General features: G+C 48.0%; 2 protein-coding genes across 3 annotated transcripts in view; one reads left to right on the top strand and one right to left on the bottom strand.

The window, feature by feature from the left end:
- The first annotated feature begins 414 nt into the window (after window positions 1–414).
- TMEM243 (transmembrane protein 243) lies at window positions 415–9331 on the top strand. Its single transcript, XM_065839554.2, has 4 exons — window positions 415–575; window positions 6526–6576; window positions 7573–7677; window positions 8831–9331. Exons 1-4 carry the CDS (start codon window positions 498–500, stop codon window positions 8951–8953), a joined length of 357 nt encoding a protein of 118 aa, XP_065695626.1. The 5' UTR covers window positions 415–497; the 3' UTR covers window positions 8954–9331.
- A 2-nt stretch (window positions 9332–9333) lies between these two features.
- DMTF1 (cyclin D binding myb like transcription factor 1) overlaps window positions 9334–16222 on the bottom strand; it is a 31063-nt gene continuing 24174 nt past the window's right edge. For both annotated transcript variants that reach the window (XM_065839543.2, XM_065839534.2), the window contains 4 exons: window positions 15461–15619; window positions 14365–14745; window positions 11458–11605; window positions 9334–10676 (listed from right to left, as the gene is read on the bottom strand). In XM_065839543.2, the coding sequence (XP_065695615.1) occupies window positions 10567–10676; window positions 11458–11605; window positions 14365–14745; window positions 15461–15619 (798 nt within the window). In that variant the 3' untranslated portion in view covers window positions 9334–10566. The remainder of the gene's footprint in view (window positions 10677–11457; window positions 11606–14364; window positions 14746–15460; window positions 15620–16222) is intronic.

Genomic DNA, 16222 nt, shown 5'->3' with positions numbered 1-16222 from the left:
ATAAAATCTAATAAAAATAAAATAATAAAATAACATTAAAAATAACATAAAAATAAAATAACACAAAATAAATTACATAAAATTAAAAGCCCTCATTAAAACACCCCCATAAAATAAGTAAACAAAATAAAATAAAATGCACAATTTCTCCAAATCCCAACATCACCCGCAGTAATGAGATTTGCTGAACCACCCCAACTCTGCCGCCCAGCAAACAACTTCACCGGACAGCGCCCCGGTGCCCTCAGCTCCTCCGCACCCGCAGCCCCCGCTCCGCGCCAGTCCCGTCACAATCGCCCACACGTGCGCCCACGGACACGCTCACCCGCCCCCACCCGCAGGTGAACCGCCCCGGGCGGGCCGTGTCGCAGCCCCCCCCACCTCCGCGGGGGCGGGGCCGGGCGCGGGGGGCGTGGCTGCGCGCGGCGGGGCGCGGAGGGACGCGGAGCGGGGGCGCAGCATGAGGGCGCGGCCCCCGGCGCCCCCCGCTCCCCGCCATGGAGGGATTCGCCGCCCGCAGCTACGGCACCGGCGGCCCGGACAACCGGCCGCTCTTCGGGGAGACCTCGGCCAGGGTAAGGGCTGCGGCGGGCGGGGGGGGCGGCCGGTGCGCGGCTGCGTGAACGGGAAAAAACACCGCCCGGAACCGGACCCCCAGTTCCCTCCCGTCCTCGACAAAATCACCCCCAGCAGTTATAATGCAGCAGGAAGTCCCCCCGCGATGTAAAAGCCCCCCAGTAGTGAAGAACCAGTTTCTCCTCCCCCCCCCCCCCCCCCGCCAATAACGGTGGTTCTCCCCAGGGCTCAGCAAACGCAAAGAGCACCGCGGGCAGCCCCCAAATGGAGAGAAAGCTGCCCAAATCCTGCAAACATTTAAAAAAACACCTATGAAATAAAAAATAATTATACCTGCACACCCCCCGCAACAGCACCAAAAATCAGTAAAGTGACAGCAAAACTGAACCGCAATGGAAAAATGTAAAAGGAGCCCCCCCCAATTCCAAAAGGAAGCCCTCAAACTGCCAGAATTATAAAAACAAAATCAAAATAAAGCAAAACCCGCTCTGATCAGTGCCCTAAAACAAAAATAATCAATCAAAACCACCTCAAACAAACACCAACTGCAAAATCCCACCCCCATCCCCAGAACAATTCCCCGAAGCAAGACCCCCTCCCCGAAGAACAAACTCTCAAAACATCCCCCCCCCCCCCAAAGAAGCAAACTTCCAAATAACCCCCCCAAACCACCCCCCCCTTCAAGCCCTCAGCGGGGCAGCAGGGGCTTGGGGTGTAGGGAGCACCAGGGGGTCCCCTAAAGGGGCTGGGGTACAGAAGGGGGGTCACCCCAGCCAGGGTGCCCTGTCCCGGGGTGTGTCACTCTGCAGCCCCCTAACACAAGGCCCAGCACCCCGAGCCGCATCTCACCTAATTTTGGGGGGTCTTAGCTGGAGATGGGGTTGGGGGCTGCTCTTGGTGCCCTCCTGGTAATGAGTTCTTCCTGTCTGGGAGCGCTGACGTGCGGCGGCACTGACTCTTCAGGTGTCAAATCCCCCTAAGCCGCTCAGCCCGGCAGCTCTGGGCGCTGCTGCGGGTCGGGGTCGGTTTCGGGGGGCTGCGCTGGGGAGGGGGCTCCTTGATTCCCCTCGGGAGTCATGATACTGGCGGTGCGCACCTGTTCCCAGCGGTTTGAGGCTTGGGGGTTGTCCCGTTAGGAGAGGTTACCCATCAGTGCGTGGGTTTGCAGGGCTGCAGGCTGAAATTGTGCTGAGTTATTCACAAAAGTGTATAAAATACATCATCCTCCCCCCAAACACAATAGTTGGAAATGCTGCTAGAATTATAACATTTAATAAAAACGTAGATGAAGTGACACCAGCCAAATTAGGGGGGAGAAAAAAGGATGATGTGAGCTAGGAGGAGGACAGGTGGGACCTCGGAGAGGATGAATTGAGGGGGAACGGTTCTCCCGTGACAGTGGGTGCCAGCCCTGATGGGGAGTGCTGGAGGCGAGGGGACCTTTGCTGGAGTTGTGTTGGCCACTTCTTGACCTGGGATTTTGGGAAGCGTCCAGGGATGGGGACTGCTGGGGACTGGGATGTGCTGTTGGAGCTAGACAGCTATCGCAGCAGGTGAATGGCCAGAATTCCCAGCCCAGGTCAAACCCTCCATTCCTGACCCCCCCATCTCTTTCCGGCTACCGCCCTGCTTGCAGACAAGAGCTGTAAATAATAAACATGTGATGCTGATACCAGTTTCTGGGGTCGAGTGGGGATCTGGTGTCCTGCTCATCACCCTTGCCTATCTCCATGTGGGACCGGTGGCCTCTCCGTGCTGTACCCATGTCCGATGGACAAGGGATCGCTGTGCTGGCTTGGGGTGGAATCCTCCATGATTCACTGGGGTTGCTTGGAGACAGACGCTGGTGAGGTCCGGAGCTGGAAACAGTCCATCTCGGAGATGGTGAAGCTGAACTTTGCCATAAAATAGGAGCAGGTTTGCCAGGAGAAGCGCATCTCCCTGTGCTGTGGCTCCAGTTTTGGGTGTCTGCAAGCGATGGCCAGTGCCAGCAAATTGGGCCCCTCAGCTTGGGCTGGGCACAAGGCCATGGGGAGGGACAGGGGCAGTGCTTCTGCACCAGGGAGCCCTCCGCCCAAACCAGGGTCTGGCACCCTTGCTGGCAGTTGGAGATGGATGTAGAGATGGAGATGCCTTCTCGTTGTCTTCTTAGGCTCTCCTGGTTTCCAAGCTGGTGGCTTTAGAGCCTATGGGGATGAGAGCTGAGCAGCAGCATTGATGATCTTCCCCTGCTGTGGCTGCTCCTGCCAAGCTCACCCTCCTGTGCTGCCTGGCAAACAGAGGTTGTGGGCACACTGGGACCAAAGAGGGCTCTGGTGGGAAGAGGGGTGTGTAGGAAGCCAATGCTGATGAATGCCAGGCACTGTGGATTCAGCTGTGGTTACCAGGGATGCAGCACTGGCAGCGAGCGGGTATGAGATGATGCAAAGCAAAGGCATGAGTAGTAAGGTGGTAAAGAGGAGAGTAAGTGTTGCAGATGCAGGACTTCTTGATGAAAGTAGAAGCTGTTTGGGTTCCCCTGTGATGGGAACATTAAATACAAGCAGCTGGTTGTTCAGGCTGGACACAAGGAAGAAACTTTTTACAGTAAGGGTGGTGAAACACTGGCCCAGGTTGCCCAGAGAGATGGTGGATGCCCCATCCCTGGAGACATCCCAGGCCAGGCTGGACGGGGCTCTGAGCAACCTGATCTGGGTGAAGATGTCCCTGCTCATGGCAGGGGTGGCACTGGATGAGCTTTGAAGGTCCTTTCCAACCCAAACTATTCTACAACTCTCTGAATCTATGATCTCTGGCAGCCTTACACCTACTGCAGTCAGTGCTCAGACACCTCTCTCCAGCCTTTTGAATGAATTTACTTAATGTACTTAATCTATTCCGAGTTGGAAGAGACCCACCAGGATCACCGAGTCCAACTCCTGTTCCTGTCCAGGACTGTCTGCTATTCCATGTAGTTCAATCTGGCATTAGGCTAAGGTGTCCCTGCAGTGGGGCTGGCATCTCGCTGCTGTTGCTGCTGACCATCTGGACTTGCTGATGTAAGGCATAAAAATGGCTCTTCCATCATGCCTGCAGAGATGCCACCAGGTACCCACCCTGCAGGGGACCAGCCCCTGTCCTGGCCGAGCCTCTGCTGGGAGTTTGTTCCCCGTGGGCTCAGCCCACAAGCTGCTGACTTTGTGGATGCAACGTGCCGAGCTGTAATGGGGCAAAGGGCAAAGCTGTTGCTCTGTCAAAGCCCGCGCTTCAGGCATGGTGGTGTGGATACACTGTCAGTCCTGGCTCGGTTTCCCTGTTGCTCAAAGGATTCTGGATTGTGTCCTCCTGCTTTGCGCGGGCTTGATGCTTCCTGGCCTCGTCTCCCGTGCCCAGAGGCAGCTGGAGGGAGATCTCTGCACCAGAGCAGCTCCCTGGGGTCAGTCCTTTGCCTCCAGCCCCTGCAACACCCTCTGTGGAGCAGGAGGAGAGGGCAGAAACCCTCCTGTTTCGAAATACAGCTTGTGCAACACTGAAACACAAAAGTTGGTGTCCATGTGAGAGCGCCCTGCACCCGTGTAGGTGACCTCCAGCAGCCTGCACACTCACTGCTTTGATGTGCACAATGCCTATTTTTTAAAATCTTTTTACTTTAGCAGCTGTCATAATACACAGTCATGCTGGACAGGAATCAGCTGTGCTGGTTGCAAGAGCTCACTGTGCCAGCCAGGTGACATGGCTTGTAGGACACATGGCTCGTCCCAGCCCGTTTCTGTTTGCCCAATATCTACAAGTGTCTGTTCGGGCTGGGCTGCGCGCTCGGACACAGGGCGGAGGTGAAAGGCTCCGTCATCCCCAATCCCTTTAGCTGTCTCGGCCTCTGCTTGTGTATTTTTAACCTTTTTGCTGTGCTAAGCTGCCTGAGGCTGAAGTGTCATCGGGCACCAGGGCATCCAGCCTCTTGCTGCTTTGCCAAGCCTGGGATTTCAGGATCAGTGGCTCTAATCCCTGGATCCTGAAATACCTTCTTCTGCTGGTGGCGCATTTGGAAAATTTTAGTGACCGCGGTTTTAAGCACAGGGAAGGGGATGCCCTGACCGCGGGGACTGGCTGTCACGCAGCCAAGCTGCTCCATGCTGGCATCCTGACCCAATCTGGCTGCTGCCGCGATGTCCATCACTTGGTGGCATGAAATGAGAAGTCCCTGTGCTGCGGGGATGCTCCCATATGCTATAAAACAGGGAGAGAGAAATGCTCCATGGTCACCACTGAGTCCGACCCCTTCGTTTTCTCTTGGCACACCAGTCTCTATTCCGGCAAAACAGGTGAATTCTGCCTATCTTAAAATTGCCACCCCCCAAGTCTGTAATTAATTAGGAAAAAATCGTGGCTGAGTTTCTGGATGGGGTGTTCTGTCCACAGGTGTGTGTGTGACTGTGTGTCCATGCCCGCTGGGCTGTCTGGAGAGCACCCCTTTCATCCCTGAGGAGGTGAGCCCAAATACAAGCTCTGGTCCCCTCTGAAGAACCGCCTCGGTGTGCTCAGCCGGGTCTGCAGGGCAAGGGCAGAGCAAAACCATCATCCTCTCCTGATATGGGAGTTGCTTTTGGGGGTGGTGTCCCCACCGCATACTGTCTAGATTAAAGTTAGCTTCGAGTTATTTGATTAATTTATTTTAGCTTAAGTGGAGGAGCCCAGCGGAGCTGTTGTGATAATGTCTTGTGGAGGTGACGTGCTTGTGTTTCATTTTGTTGCTTCTATGACTTGCCTGGAGTTATTTCCTGTAGATCATTTTTTGGGGTTGGTGGTAGGTACCTCACAGATGGCTCCCAGGGGCTGTGGGAATGCTCTGTGTGCAGAAACGCTGGAGAGGAGAAGTTTTTTGTGCCTGGCTGGCGAGGACCTTGCACAGGGGTGTTGGTGACAGTTTCCCATGGAGGTCGGTCACTTCCCTCTGCTGCAGCCACTGCCGTGACTTGTGGCCTCTGAGCTGTAGGAGCATAAATGGTCTGGTTTACACAGAGGAGTTGGGACTATCAAAAGATGTTATTAAAACTCTGCTGGCTGTGGCCCTTTCCCTCGGGCTCGGAGGGACCCAACAGCCACCGAGGAGAGCACAGCACCCACCTGTTACTTAACCGCAAGCTCCGGCACCTGAATTCTGCTGAGCCCAAGTCAGGGCTGGTGATCTCCCGCTTGGCTCTCTGCCTTCTCCTCTTTGCTCTCTGCTTTTTCCTCCTGCCCCACCGCTGCCCCGCTAAACTTCTTCACAACCTGGGGCTTTTCCCTCTATAAATCAGCTTCCAAACTGTAATGCCAGAGGAGAAGATGAGTGTGTGACCAGGAGCAAAGCCTGGGTTGTGCTGCCCGCCAGCTGGGATGTCTTTGGACAAGATGCTTTCTCTGCTGCAGCTCTCACAAATGACTCTCCTTTTCTCACTGTCTTTTAAGCCTACATTTTAACAACCCCCATTATAATTAATTGAAGTTCTGTTATTTTTTTACTCTCTGCACATATTTTCTATTGTAGCTGTTCTAGTATTTTATTTGGGGAGCCAGTCATTGGGGATGTTACACACACACAAATTCCCACCTAAGACACTATGAAGTTATTCATTCTCTGGCTCTGTGCCTAGAATAAGCTTTCTCCTTTAATCTCCGTCTGTGCTCTTCCACTTCAAAAAGACATTCAAAAAGGATTTGCACAGCTGTAATTGATTTGGATCTGGTGAAGAAGCCAGTTCCAAATGAGCAAACCTGCTGCACAAGGACTTGGCCAGTACAACCTCCCTGAGGTCCATGGAGTCAATGGAAAACTTCAGAGCTGACCAGGGAGCCTGAGTGGTGCTGCTGCATGTGCTGGGGCTAACGTGGGTCCTGGCTGATGTGGTGCTCTCAGAATTGTCTGTTACTGTTCTGTGTGGTTTCTTTTTTTAATAAGGCGTGCATGTAACTGTCCTCTCTCTTCTTCAGGACAGAGTCATCAATCTAGTTGTTGGCGGCTTAACGTCCTTGCTGCTTGTAGTAAGTATCCTCTGTCCTGCGTTTTGTTTCTCTCTTACCTGATGTGGTGAAAACAAGAGTTCCTCCCCAAAACAGGAGGAAAAATTTCACTGACCAAATAGGCTGTAGTTTGGGGCCTGGTAGTCACTTTGGAGCACATTGGTCTTGTGAAACTCTTTGACAACAGGGAAAGAAGGAGAATACTTTTCATAGAATCACAGACTGGTTGGGGCTGGAAGGGACCTCTGGAGATCATCCAGTCCAACCCACCTGCTAAAGCAGGTTCACCAGAGCAGATCACACAGGAAGGTGTCCGGGTGGGTTTGAATGTCTCCAGAGAAGGAGACTCCACAACCTCTCTGGGCAGCCTTTTGTCAAGCCGTGTTTTAAGACCTGGCTGTGCAATAAAAAGCCCCAAGTTTGTGGGCAGGTTGTCCATCCTGGCCAAATTTGAGGCTGTGTGAGATGACAAAGTGCTTATGATGGAGAGCTGTTTTGCTTCTCTTGATTTCCTTCTATTTATGACTTATTTCCCTGTATTTATTTATTATAAGAGAATTTCCCTGGTTTGTCGCTTTGTCTTGAGCTATGCTTTCCCCAAGCTTTAAAGACAAACCCAACGCCATTGTGACTGGAGAGCATCAGTTCTGTGGTCCATGGCGGCAGCATCGCGTGCAAGTTGGGGTACAGGGAGGTGTTGGGAGAGCCCAGGTTTTCAGCTAGTGGGACTCTTGGCTGAAGCGATGCTCTTGCACGGGCGGCGAGCACCCCCATGCCTCTGGCTCTCTGGTGGTTCGGAGGACAGTTTCCAGATACAAGCAAAGTTTTCATCATTTTTTTCCCCACTTCTTAAGTCCACAGTTGTGTCCAAGTAATTTTCCTCCAGAATTCCACATTTCCCTTCAGCTCTTTGCGCGGTGGGAGTTAAAGCGCAGGGAGGGCTGTGCAGAGCCGGACGCAAGTGCTGCGGTACGACAGGGGAGAGCAAAGTCTTCATCTTTGTTTTCCTCCATACAGGTCACTCTAATCAGTGCTTTTGTCTTCCCGCAACTACCTCCAAAACCTGTGAATATATTTTTTGCTTTCTGCATCTCCTTGTGTTGCATTTCTGCTGGCATACTTGTAAGTACCGCCACGTTTGCTGTGCTAGCTTTTGAAGGTATGACTGAGGATTAAATCCAAATAAAATCTGCTTTACGTGGTGCCGCCTTCTTTTTTACACTCTCCTAGAAAGGTGCTCCTGCTTCCATAGAACAAGTTGACTATGAAAGCGTGGGAAGCATTTTCGTGTTTGCTGCAGAGTAAATGTGTGAACTAAGCCAACTTCTGCAGCCCAGCTGTGATGCAAGACTTGTCACCTCTGTCACGGTGCCAACCGTAGCTGCCAGTGGAGACATAAAGTAGGAAACTGGGGAGCAGAGCAGTGAGGGGAACACAGAGATGGATTATGCTGCAGAAGGTGGAGCAAAGCTTTTGAGGTGGTGGGCCCAGATGGGAACTTGGAGGAGTCCTTGACCTTTCAGAGGCTCAAGGGATGAGTTACAGGGGCAGGAAGCTACAGCAGGTGCCACTTTGTCTGGGTAGTAGCAGAGGTTCCTCTAATCAACAGTTGTGGCATCCCAAGAGTTGGCAAAGGGAGCTGGCAGCTCAGAGCTTGCAGAATGGTTTGTGTTGGAAGGGATCTTCAAAGATCATCTCTAGTCCAAGCATCAGTGGCTCCTTCCTCTGCTGTAGCTTTTCATACTTGGAGCATTCTCCTTCCCCCAGCTCTGACCTGGAATGATCGCAGCCCTGAGCTCCCTGGTCAGGACCAGTTTCTGGTTCTACAGCTGGTAGCCAGGATAGATACATCATGTACTGCAAAACCTGACACTGGGTGTCATCAACCTTGTGTAGCCAGTTTTGAATGTTTACAAACCAACCAACCCACCCATCCTCTTCAACAAAGCTGACAAGATAACCTATGTCTTCATAACTAACCCAGCACCCTTGTTTCACAGCCTTGTTTTGGGAAGAAACACCCTTCCAAATTCTTCTTTGTGTATTCCACAAGCATGTTAAGAAAACATAGGTGGTATTTCTCGTTACGAAAATAAGCTGGATTCCACACCTAGTCTTCTCTACTAAGATGAAGCTGGGTTGTTTTACAGAAAAAAACAAAACCAAACCCCACAACCATTCAAACCAACTTCTAGAAGTTGCCAGTTCAGTTACTATAAAAGCTTCCTCAGAAGAAATACCTGGCCTTTTAATACAAACTCCTTCTCTCTTCTAGATCTACTGGTATCGACAAGGAGACCTGGAACCTAAATTCAGGAACCTGATTTACTATATATTATTTTCTATTGTCATGTTATGTATATGTGCCAACCTGTACTTCCATGAAGTGGGCAAATGACAGACAATGGGGATCCCAGCGATGATGCTCCTGGGTCAGACTGCTTCCAGCTCAGCTCTCAGCTCGAGACATTTCAGTGAGGACAATCAGCCTGAGAGGAAAGAAGTGGGTTGTGCAAGGATAAACCAGTACATGATTTTCATGTAAATGTATATGTAATGTCCCTCTTGTTGGGGAGAATTATTGCCATAAGACGTGACATTCTGCTTTTTTTTGAAGAGCTACTGTTGCACTTAATGAACATTCCAGTTGTACTGATGTTTCAGAATGGCACAAGCTTTTTCATTTTGGAAAAAACTGCATTTTTTATTACTGTACAAATAAACTGCAGCATTGCAAGGATCTGTAGCAGTATGAATAAATGGCATCTTACAGTTACGTAAGACAAATACTCTTTATTTCGTTTAAACTGAATATACAATTATTTCTGTTCCCTAGGCAACCATTTGAAACTACAACTTGTTTTTCACATTAACAAAACCACAGACTGAAAAAGACCAACTCTTGATTATGAAGAGCTAATTACAGAAATAAATAAAATAATTTATACATGAGTCTTTAGTTTCTATAGCTTTTTCTCTCAATCCCTAGCTAACAGGCTGCTGCTCAGCCTAGTGTCTGTTCCAATCCTTGAGTGTAGGCATCAATTGGCTCCCTTTGCCTCAGGGCCCTATGCCCAAATTCTCACAGAGCTCCTTCTCCAAGACTTTGCCACCTCCACACCACCCCCAATCCACTAACCTGCTGCATAAATCACCTCTGGAGAGGTGGCTGGTAGTGTCATGTAAACAGCGAGAGAGACAAATGTTCCAGCCTACTCACAACAGTCTTCAAAGAAGTTACAAGCTTGTTGGGGGAGGCTGGTGAGTCCCAGTAGCTTCCCTTTCTCATAGCCCTTCCCTTTTTATTCAGCTTGCTGTAGTGATGAAAGAAAATAAAAAATTAAAAAATCCACAAGTGATCTTTCTGAGCTCTGTCCGTTGCCAGCAACGGAGTCCTCAGGAACAAGCGGACCAGGCAAGTCCCGTAAGCATCTGTGTTTTTCTTCCTATGCTGCAGATGTACTAACAAACCGGACGACATGAGAATACAGACCATTTCTCCATGATGCTGCCTGTGCTCCCTGAAGTCCTCCATGGAATACATTTTCTCCTGAAATGTAACAGTCTCTTACTCCATGTATTACAAGAGTCAGTAAGTGCAGAATTCCTCACGCCTTCTTCATGAAACATGTGCAAACTAATTCTTGCTGTGGCACTAAGAGGCTACGGTCCACAATCCTTCTGTCCAGTTTTCCAGATGTGCAGCTCAGCACACCAGGACCGAGTCCGATCAGATTTGACCACGTGGATCCCAGCAGTGAGCACTGCAAGAGATTCTTTAAAAACACTGAAACACCCTGGCTGAGACATCAGGCTTCGGTTGGCTGCCCTGTAACCCTTCACAAATGAGGTAAATAGCCTGAGCAGAGAAAGTGCACTGTAGTCATTTCAAACTGGAAAGTTCTGTTTAAAGACACGGACCGACTACCTTCTTTGGAAATGTGGCACAGGGTTGTCACTAATTTCACAATGTGAACATGGTCAATAGAAAATAGACACGATGACTGCTTCTCAGTGACAGCTCACTAAATCTTCAACGTCCTTCGAATCTTCCGAGGCGGGACTGCCCAACGATGAGCCGATAATGTGTGACCCATCTCCGTGATGCTGCAGGATAGGATCTGTCAGGAGACATAGTACATTAAAACCAGTATTTACTGTGTCATTATAACAAGATATAAGATACACATTTTGGAGACAGAAAATGCAGTCTGGAATTTTAACTGATTTTAAGCAATGTTGCTCAAACTAGTCCTCAATTTCTAGTTCCAAGGTAAACTGTGACTAATATAGATGCAACTGGTGTGACTCACATTTGGATTAATCAGGTACGACTACGTCAGGCCTAGTGTGGACCCTCTGATGGCTTTGCAAGGAGAACCCTTTCTTGTTAGGTGCAGCAGTGGGAGAATGTGTCTGAGGTGACTCTTGGCACTGGGAAGCGTGGTGCAAGCCCTTCCAGTTGAGTGCTGTACAAACACAGCCCGAAACAGCCCAGCCCCTCATCACAAGAGGCATCAAGTGCCATTTCTGATGCCTCTGGTCTTCACTCGAATAAGAAATTTCATTCAAGCACCAGGTGTGAGGAAACACACACTAAAGAAAGAGTTACTCATTAGCCTGTGTGTACTAATTCAAGGCTCAAGGATGATGGCAACAGCTCAGCAAGTGATGAAGCAGCTGCTGTTCTAACGCTTTTCCCACAAGGTGAAGCGGGACTTTCTTGCACTTCTACAGATGCAAGCAGTGTAACTAACTTGCTTAAGGTTTCATAGCAATAACATGGAAGATAATTTAAGAGAAAGCAAAGACCCATAAAATGGTGTTTAAGGGACCCCAAAGTGCCACACTGCCTGAATGAATCCTAGCTGCAGCATCAACCACATGAAGGGACTGACGTACCTGTGAGAGTTGTCAGGGGCAAGACTGATTCGCCATCGATATCATCCGTTGTCTGGATAAAACCATGAGAAGAAGGAACAATAAGCACAGTCTCATCATCTATTGTAGGCTGATCAACTTGTTCTTCTATCGTTGGAGAACCCAGGTCCTGCAAAACACAGAACAGGACATTACAGTGTATTCTTGGCAGCCTCAACAAAAAAACCTGCTGTGGTCAGCCATCCGCCATAATAAGCAACAGACTCTCTGGATGAATTTTATCTCATTAAATTGAAATGTCAGCATCTGAGCTAGTTTATTTCAGCATTTATAGGGCACGTTTCATCGCAGTGCAGGCATCTAAAAACAAGATGAGAAGAATTCTACCCTGTGAGCAGTATGAGGGCAAGGAGAGAGGAGAGCCTGCTGGGTGGTGATAAAACATCCTCTTGTACATCAAACATTTTGTCTACAAGGAGGAATAATTAAGCTTTGGCAGTACTTGCTGTCTAGACGTTCTGAGATACGGAAGCATTGCCTTTTGTAGTACTTATCAGCTTCACAAACACAATCGATTTACCTGAACTTAATACTTTTGCAATTCCTGCTTCTGTGTCAAGTTTTAACTACCGGACACAGAGCTCAAAAGACCCGTTTTAATTGCTGTGCCTTGCTTGCCCTGTAACTTGCTGACTGTAGGGTGGCTCCAAACATTCTGAGCTGAGCCTCGTTATATAAAAAAGTTAGCAACACACTGATTCCTTCCAGGTACAGACTGTCAACACCCCCAACCCTCTTTCGGTTCCATAAGAGTTGCTGCCTCTGATGGGTCCGGCAGTGCTAGCACTGAAATGACAGTAACAGGTCTGCCTCACTCTGTGTCCCACCACACTCCAGCGGGCTCCTGATTCTGCAAACGCAGTGAAAATACATCCTAGATAGTGCTGCCACAGTAAGCAGGGGTATTTGGATTCCAGTTTTTGTGTGTAACGTGTAAGGTTTGTTTGAGCTCCAGGAATCACTGTGCAGAATGCTAGTAAATGTTGCTGGCAGAATGGGCGGTACCTGGATTTATCCCTGTCTTCAGAGAGAGAGAGTGGGAAATGTCTGGCAGAGGTTAAAGAAAATCCTGAAGTTCCTCCACCTAGTTTTTTAGGAAAACTTAATAGTTTCCCAATGTTTTTGCAAAGGAAACTGCCTGAGAACCCCTTCCCTGGTGCTGCTGGAGAGCTACAGCTCCGTGAATCAGACCTGCTCCAAACTGTACCCATTCATGCAAGGCACACCATGCCTGACCTGCAAAAGCAGCTTTCTGCAGAGAGCACAGCTGAACGGGCCCACGATAAGCAGTGTGAAACTGGGCAAAGGAGGCGTGAAAAACTAAAGAAGCCATTGTGGCAAATGGGCACCTTTCCCAGCCAGGAATAATAACACCCTGCAGCACGACTGCCTGCTTCCCACTGCCCACACGCACAGCGACAACGCAACACTGGCTAACGCAGAAAAATAACGCTGACTTAAAGAAAGCAAAATTTAGGCATGTCTTTCTAGAGTAACTGTTCACTTAGAATCACTAACAGACAGCTCACTATTTCCTAGAATTTAAATACACATGTCAAACTTTGATCTGACTAGAAGTGTAAGGCAAAGTAGAATTACAAACTCTGTATTTTTGTATAGAAAGAAGGTTTTGTACCTCTTTATATCCTGCTGTCATAAGCAATTTCTACGAAGTTTAATTAGGAACTAGGTTTGTAGCAAAGGTTTACTAATTCTACCCTGAGAAGCTGAAATTTCAAACCAAGAGTAGAAAGCTGATGGGCTGCCTTAGTCGTTGAGAATCTTATCACAACTATGTCAACCATGAGACAGGGAAGAAAAAAATGAAAGAGTAATGCCCAGCCTCAGATGTGTTCAGGATCCAAATACTTCTGCAGCAGCAGGCTGTGGAGATGTTGAAAGATCCTCCTCTTTGTAAAACCAGAATGGATATGAAGTGTCAGTTTTTCAAAGACAAAGTCTCAGCATATCAACAATGGATTTTCAAGATGGATAAAGCAGAATTACAACAACTGTAGAGTACAGTGTTTTAGAGAACAGGATGAGGTATTTGAATCTTAACTCATATCTTTCTACAGTATAACCTATTCAAGCTTCCAAGGGAAGAGGTATTTTCTACCCACTAAAGAGAATTATCTTCTTTTTAACATCTCTTTCCTTTGACTTACTCATTATGATAGTTCCAGCAACTGAATGATGGAGGAATTTAGTATAAACAATCCAAATGCCCAAAATCATTCGGATAAACGCATTTCTGCATCTCAGGTGTTGGAGCTGAATAAAACTGAGGCCAGCGACAGAGAGGGCTAACATGGCTAAATTCCAATTTAACAGAGGGTTAACTGGAGTACTATGTGTAATAGAAGTTCTCAAAGAATGGAAACTGTGGTGCACTTAGAAATATGTTACTAGATTTATAGAGCAAAAGCTAACCACTGTACCTGACCTCCCTTGCTCAGCACTCTGTCTACCTGTAAAGTATCTGTGTTGGACAATTAACAGCCTAGCTTAAAGCAACACCATCAAATAGGAATGAGGTGAAGGCAACTGTCTGGTGCTGCCAACATTCCTGCCTGACAAAGTCATCAAGCAAACGTACCCTGAGTAGTGAAGCAACTCCACAGCTAGTGAGGTACTCAGTGCTCCAGACGAAGTTAAATATATGCCTTAGTTTCATGTTAAATCCTGGCACTTTCACAGCCATATTAACAAAGCTCAAGGATAGAAGCTCTGAACAAAATACTTAGAACTATGATACACATGAAATCACTGACATATTCATATAGTTTAACATAAAGGTCCAAGATGCAATTAAATCATTCTCGTTGCAGCAACGGGGAAAATATCAAGTATCACACTCTCCCTTACCTCAGTAACGTAAGTGCTGGGTAAATCTGAGTGAGAATCCTCTTCCTGTTTCAGGTCTGTGTCTGTAATCTCAGTTCTTACTGTAACTCCATCCATCAGTTCAGTTCTATTCCTGCCGCTGAATTTGGAGGCATCATCTTCATTGTAGGCTGACTGCTCTTCGTCACTCAGCTTGGGCGGACGGATATCGCCTGGGAAAGTGTTTGTTTCTAGGGTATCGTGAGGATCTGTCAGGTCAGCCGACTGAATGTCTGAATCAACAGCGAGTTCTGCCTGAGCAACAGAGGAGGAGATGTCTTCAGCAGCAACGGTGCGGATTATGACACTTGGTGTGTGGCACTGCACCGTGACATTGTCACTTGTATTTAACAAGTGCTCTGGCTGGAAGCAGTATTTGCAAAAAGAGACACAAACAAAAAACATCAGAGGCTTTCCTCTAAGTATCTTCAAATCTTTCAGCAAAGGAAAGCAAAAGGATTCAAAGAACTTATTAGTAAGTGTAATTTAGAGTTTTACATATATAGCCTAGGTCATCTGTTGACCTTTTCCGGCCTTGAATTATGAATTTGTAGTCTAAATTTGGTGTCAACCGTTCTATAATTCAGTAAATATGTAATATGAAACAGAAGCAACTGTTCAGGTGAGGATCGCTCTAGATTCAAAAGATCAGAGCTTTTTTTCCTGAATTTTGCATCACTCCTATTATTCAATCTCCAGTTTGCTTCTCCTTCCCTTCCTCTAATAAAACGTAACTCTGTTAGTACTGCACAAGTTTTGTGAATGCCCATATTTGTGAGAGGAACATCAGGAAACCCTGGTGTTTTGTTTTAGTGGGACAAACCACTAGATGGAGACAACACGTTCAGCCACAATATGAACTAAGTCATTTACTAAGCTGTTTTCAACCAACTTGAATCTTCTTTTTAGAAACAGTACAGAAAACTAAATTCTCAGCATCAGTATTTTAAGCAAAATAACATTGTTATGACTTAAGAACCGTTTACAAATTTAACATGCGCACATAGTGACCTGCATTATTATGTTCCAATATCCCCCACTGCCCAAACTCCAGTGTTCTCACTGCTCACATACATACCGACAAGGCATGAACGATGATCTGCTCTGGGGAGGCTGGAGCAGCGGCAGCCGTGAGGGTCATGGTAGGACTCGTCGTCAGCGTTAAAGGAAGGCCTTGGCTTGAGCTTGTCTGTAGTAAGTAGGTACCTGGTGTGCCAGTTGGCTGGAGATGGAAAGACTACAAATGACAATGCAAGTTTAATACCCAAACGCAATGCCTTCCTGGGACACAACAAGTGTGCTTATTTACACAGAATCGTAGAGTAGTTCGGGTTGAAGGGACCTTCAAAGCTCATCCAGTACCACCCCTGCCATGAGCAGGGACATCTTCACCCAGATCAGGTTGCTCAGAGCCCCGTCCAGCCTGGCCTGGGATGTCTCCAGGGATGGGGCATCCACCACCTCTCTGGGCAACCTGGGCCAGGGTTTCACCACCCTCAGTGTAAAACATTTCTTCCTCATGTCTAACTTAAATCTCCCCTCCTCTTGTGAACTAGCCTAACTCTAAGTCCCCTGGAAAACAAACACACAAATCCAATCTCTTGCTGTTCTGCACTCCAGAAGCAGAAAAACTCATCTACAGCCTCAGGCTACCAAGACAAGTATTATGGCTAAGAGTCAAGCAGGGCTGTATTATGCTGTACAACAGCAGGGAAGAAAAGAAATTCAGCTTGCTCTTAACATTGAAATGAAAGAGAAACTTTGCTGTAAATTACAGTGCAATGGGACTGAGGGAATCTTTGGAACAGGCTGCCCAGGGAAGTGGTGGAGTCACCATCTC

This window comes from Patagioenas fasciata, chromosome 1, assembly GCF_037038585.1.
Source record: "Patagioenas fasciata isolate bPatFas1 chromosome 1, bPatFas1.hap1, whole genome shotgun sequence".
Classification (NCBI taxonomy): domain Eukaryota; kingdom Metazoa; phylum Chordata; class Aves; order Columbiformes; family Columbidae; genus Patagioenas; species Patagioenas fasciata.
This window is presented reverse-complemented; position numbering and strand designations above follow the sequence as displayed.

Bases quoted from the DNA above. Each gene is read 5' to 3' on its own strand.
- TMEM243 (XM_065839554.2), top strand. From the start codon at position 498: ATGGAGGGATTCGCCGCCCGCAGCTACGGCACCGGCGGCCCGGACAAC. The intron at 6,577-7,572 runs GTAAGTATCCTC...TCCTCCATACAG, and splicing joins TAACGTCCTTGCTGCTTGTA to GTCACTCTAATCAGTGCTTT. The intron at 7,678-8,830 runs GTAAGTACCGCC...TCTCTCTTCTAG, and splicing joins GCATTTCTGCTGGCATACTT to ATCTACTGGTATCGACAAGG.